This window comes from Otolemur garnettii, unplaced genomic scaffold (genome assembly GCF_000181295.1).
Source record: "Otolemur garnettii isolate 467f Iridium unplaced genomic scaffold, OtoGar3 scaffold00007, whole genome shotgun sequence".
Lineage (NCBI taxonomy): Eukaryota > Metazoa > Chordata > Mammalia > Primates > Galagidae > Otolemur > Otolemur garnettii.
In genome coordinates this window covers 117,636-121,842 of record NW_003852402.1, presented here as the reverse complement: position 1 = coordinate 121,842, position 4,207 = coordinate 117,636, and the positions used below count along the sequence as shown (strand labels likewise).

The window sequence follows — 4,207 nt, the reverse complement described above, 5'->3', positions numbered from 1 at the left end:
AAAAAAAAAAAAAAGTATGGTGTTTAATTCTACATGTTTATCAATTTTCTAGTTTTTCTTCTGTTTCTGATGTCTAGCTTCATTTCATTGTGATTAGAGAAGATACTTTGTATGATTCCCATCTTTTAAAGTTACTAAGATTTGTTTTGTGTCCAAAAATGTGGTCTCTCCTGGAAAACATTCCATGTGTACTTCAGAACAATTCTCAAGTATATTCTGCTGTTGTTGGGTGGAATGCTCTGTATGTATATGTTAGTTCTAATTGGTTTAAGTCTTCTATGTCCTTATTGATTTCTCAGATATTCTATTATTGGAACCAGGATATTGAAGTCTCCACCTGTTATTGTGGAATTACCTGTTTTTCCCTTTGACTGTGTCAACCTTTGTTTCATATATTTTGTTGTTCTGTTGTTTGAAGTCTATATGTCAAATGTTAACCTATATAAAATGTCCTTCTCTGGCTCTTGTTACAGTTTTTATCTTAAAGTTTATTTAGTCTGATATTAATATAGCCACCCAGCTCTCTTTTGGTTACTATATACATGAAATACCTTTTTTTATCCTTTCACTTTCAAACTGTTTGTGTCTTTGGATTAAAAGTGATTCTCTTGTAAATAGCATATAGTTAGATAATATTTTTAATTATCATCTGCTTTTAAAATAAAATTCTGTCGGAATACAGAGATACCTATTTGCTTATATACTGCTTATTGCTGTTTCATGCCACAGTGGCAGAATTCAGTCATTGTGACCCAGGCAATATGGCTTTCAAAGCCTGAAATTGTTACTGCCTAACTCTGTATAGAAAAAGTTTGCTGACCCCTGGTCTAGAATGTCTTTTATAGTTTTCTTGGCTAACTAGAAATGGCTCTATATAGCAGTAATCTGGTGAGACTTGTCCCATGGAGTCTGTTTTGTCTGTCCTGAAGCTTGTGAAATGGGGGCAGTTCTAAGAGCAGAGCTAAGCATCCCCAAGGCCTTCTTTGGCTGAGAGGAGGAGTAGGCTTCTGTCCTAGAGTTAGAGTTGGTGGCAGTTTGACTGGGATATAGTCTTTTAGTGGTAAGTTGACTTGTAGGGTGGCCAATTGTTTGGGTTTGCCTAGGTCGAAAGTGTTCCTTGAACACAGGATTTTAGTTTTAAAATCTGGTAAGCCTGGGCAAACTGGGACTAGTTGGTCATCTGGTTGGCTGCTCAGAGTCTCAACTATGCCCCCCTCCCCCAGTACCATTCAGGGAAACCCCCAGCTACGCAAAGCGGCGGCGTCTGGCTGGCCCCAGTGGCTTGGCATCCCCTCGGCCTCTGCAACGCTCAGCCAGTGACATCAATCTGAAGGGGGAGGCACAGCCAGCAGCTTCTCCTGGACCCTCGCTGAGAAGCCTCCCCCACCAGCTGCTGCTCCAGCGACTGCAGGAGGAGAAAGATCGTGACCGGGATGGCAACCAGGAAAATGACATTGGTGGTGGCCCCTTATCAGGCAGAGGCAGCCAGAGCAAGATCAGGTAGGAGGTCTGGGAGGTTTGGAGGGAGGATGAGTGGGATGCCAGGACCCAAGTGAGGAGGAGCTGGCACCGGCAGTAGGAGAGGCCCAGTGTTCCTGGCACCTGCATAGTGCTGGGCTAAAGCTTGGGTAAGGGAATCCCCGGCCCCTAGACAGGCCTTCCTGGATGGGGAAGGAAAGAAGGTGAGGACCTTTAGACTGGAACAGGTACACTCATGCTGATCTCTGGTTGAAGCCAGTCCTGAGGATAGTGTTAGATGAAGAGGGTGTGGTCTGCTATGTAGCTTGGAAAGTTCACTGCAGTGTCAGGGTGGGCTGGGGTGAGTCAGGGCTGATGGCATGTGGTAAGGGGGTAAGGGGTGGAACTGTCACTCTAGGAGGGCTCAAAATCGACCACTTCTGCTCCCAAGAAGCAGTCCTGGTCTTTCCCACCCCTTTCCCTGATATACCTATAGGACTCGGGTTTCTGTTCTTCATCCTGATCCCCGGGGCCCTGAGAAGCCAGGGACACTTGAAGGAGTTGATGTCCCCAGAACTTAATAGTAGAAGACCTGGATGGAGCCTGCTGGCCTCTGTTTGCTGTGCAGTGGAGGCCGGAGTGGACACTGGCTCTCAGATAGCTATTCCATGCCTGGGTTTCCCAGGAGTGAGGTGGGACTAACCCTATTCAAGTTGTTATCTTTGGGAAGTTTCCAGAATGACCTGGGCAGTTGAGGGGTCTCTGCTGGGAACCCTGGTCCACAGCATAGGCTGGAGGCTGCTGGCTGAGGTATCCATTCTCCTGTGCCTTGAGGGCAGGAGCCAGATACATAGAAGGTGTTTGAGAGACATTGTTGAATGGAAGAAGCGACATAAACAGCACTTTGTTTTCACAAGGGCAGTTAGCTTTCATGATCTTGTCACCATGCCATGTCTATGGTGGGGCCAAGCTACATACATGTGTTATCTCATTTAACTTGGATGACTTGTGAAATTATGCTCTATTGATACCATGTTACAGATGAGGGTCCTGATGCTCAGGTGGATGAGGACTTGTCCAAAGTCACAGAGCTTAAAATCAGCTTAACTGGGACCCACATAGACTTGATTCCTAAACTTTCTAAGCTTCAGTTCTAACCCTCAGCAGAGGGCTTTAAGGTACTGCAGGAGCTTGTAAAAGGCATTTCTTCCTGCATGATAGCCTCTGTTTAGGCAGCCCTGACCTTGGGGATGTCTTTGGTCTCTGGCTCTGTCCAGACTGATGAGACTCCCCAGGCTGGCTGTCTAGTCTCAAATTTCAATTCTCCTACAAGCTTTTGTATAGTCCAGTGGACTTTCTAAGGGTTAGAAGAACACATTCCAGGATTTTCAGTTCTCAGAAAGGCTGCTCCCAAGTTGGAGCCATGTGGTTGCACATGTCCCTCCCTGCATTCATTTTTTTGTATTTGTTCCTTTATACTCTGAGCAGATGCAAAACTAAGAATTGCTATGGGGATGGCAGAACTCTGTTTTTTTTTTTTCTTCATCACAAACACTTATTGGGTGCCAGGGATGGTGGCAGCTCATAGTGGGGGTCCTAACTGGGTCTCACAGGGACAGCTGAGGCCCAGGTCTAAGAAGCATTTAGGCAGGCAGTGATCCAGGTTAGGGGCTGCCCTGGTGAGTGGACAAGGGTTTGCATCCCTCAGGAGAGGGCTGAGGCAGTTTGGTGCACTGAGGAACAAGAGGGCTTCAGGGGCAGAGGTCACCTTTGGACCTAGAAGAGAGGATGGGATCTGAGCTGGTCAGTGTGGGGCGGCAGCGGCTCCTTCTGGCGCCCCCTGTTGGCTGAGCTTGGCATAGAGCCCAGCACCCCAGAAATGTGGTCTGCAGAGTCGCCGCCACCCTGGAGTCACACTGCTGGCATAGGAGGGAGGGTTTGAAGTCAGTAATTTAGAATCTGCCAAATGAATAGGATTAGAGTAGTTTAGGTATTGGTAACAGCATGTGAACGGCCCAGAGAAAAGGGGTAAGAGGGGTTCCCACCCATGCGACTGGAGTGTAGCAAATTCCATGTCCCAGAAAGCCTGGCTATTGGCTGAGAATGTGGATCCTGTTGTGTAGGTAGTAGGGAACCACTGCAGGCCTTTGAGCAGAGCAAAAGTGGAAGACTGAGCCCTTTGCTTCGGTTCCCAAATCAGGGGAGTGGTTTGGGAAAGGTGGTCAGCATGGAGTGGGCATGGCCAGTAGGGGCAGATGTCCAGAATGAGAGGACACAGGTCTGGAGGGCAATTGGGGTGCCCAGCTCAGGACAGTGGTCAGGGTGTGAGGAAGAAGCCAAGGCCGGAGTCAGAATGGCCAGTCCCTTACCCAACCGCTGGGAGCACCCCTCCTTGCCGCTCTCCAGGGAAGCTCAGGCGGCTTTTCTGATGCCTGAAGCTTCCCTCCCCACCCCGATCCTCCCCAGCTCCCACCTGGCTGACCCCCATCCCCTTCTTTGCCCCCCCCACCCCCCGCAGCTTGACCTTCCCACCTCCCAGCCCCGCAGTCTTCCTCCTGGTGGCGGTACCCCATGAGGTCCAGGGCGGGGGTGGAGGGGCGGGCAGCGTGGGAGGGAAGAGGGGGCCGGCCAGTCTCCACCGCCCGCAGAGGGAGGAGCCCGGCCCGAAGGAGGCGGGGCGCGTGGAACGGCCACGGCATGGAGCGAGCCCGGCGCGCCCAGGAGCGCAGCCCCGCGGCCCCGGAGCCCT

General features: G+C 49.9%; 1 protein-coding gene across 1 annotated transcript in view; it reads left to right on the top strand.

Annotated features, from left to right (window-relative positions):
- Positions 1-4,207, top strand: part of SHANK3 (SH3 and multiple ankyrin repeat domains 3) — a 57,639-nt gene that overhangs the window by 15,184 nt on the left and 38,248 nt on the right. Inside the window, exons 10-12 of the mRNA XM_023509380.1 lie at positions 1,224-1,500; positions 2,803-2,806; positions 4,041-4,090. Coding sequence (XP_023365148.1) covers positions 1,224-1,500; positions 2,803-2,806; positions 4,041-4,090 — 331 coding nt within the window. The remainder of the gene's footprint in view (positions 1-1,223; positions 1,501-2,802; positions 2,807-4,040; positions 4,091-4,207) is intronic.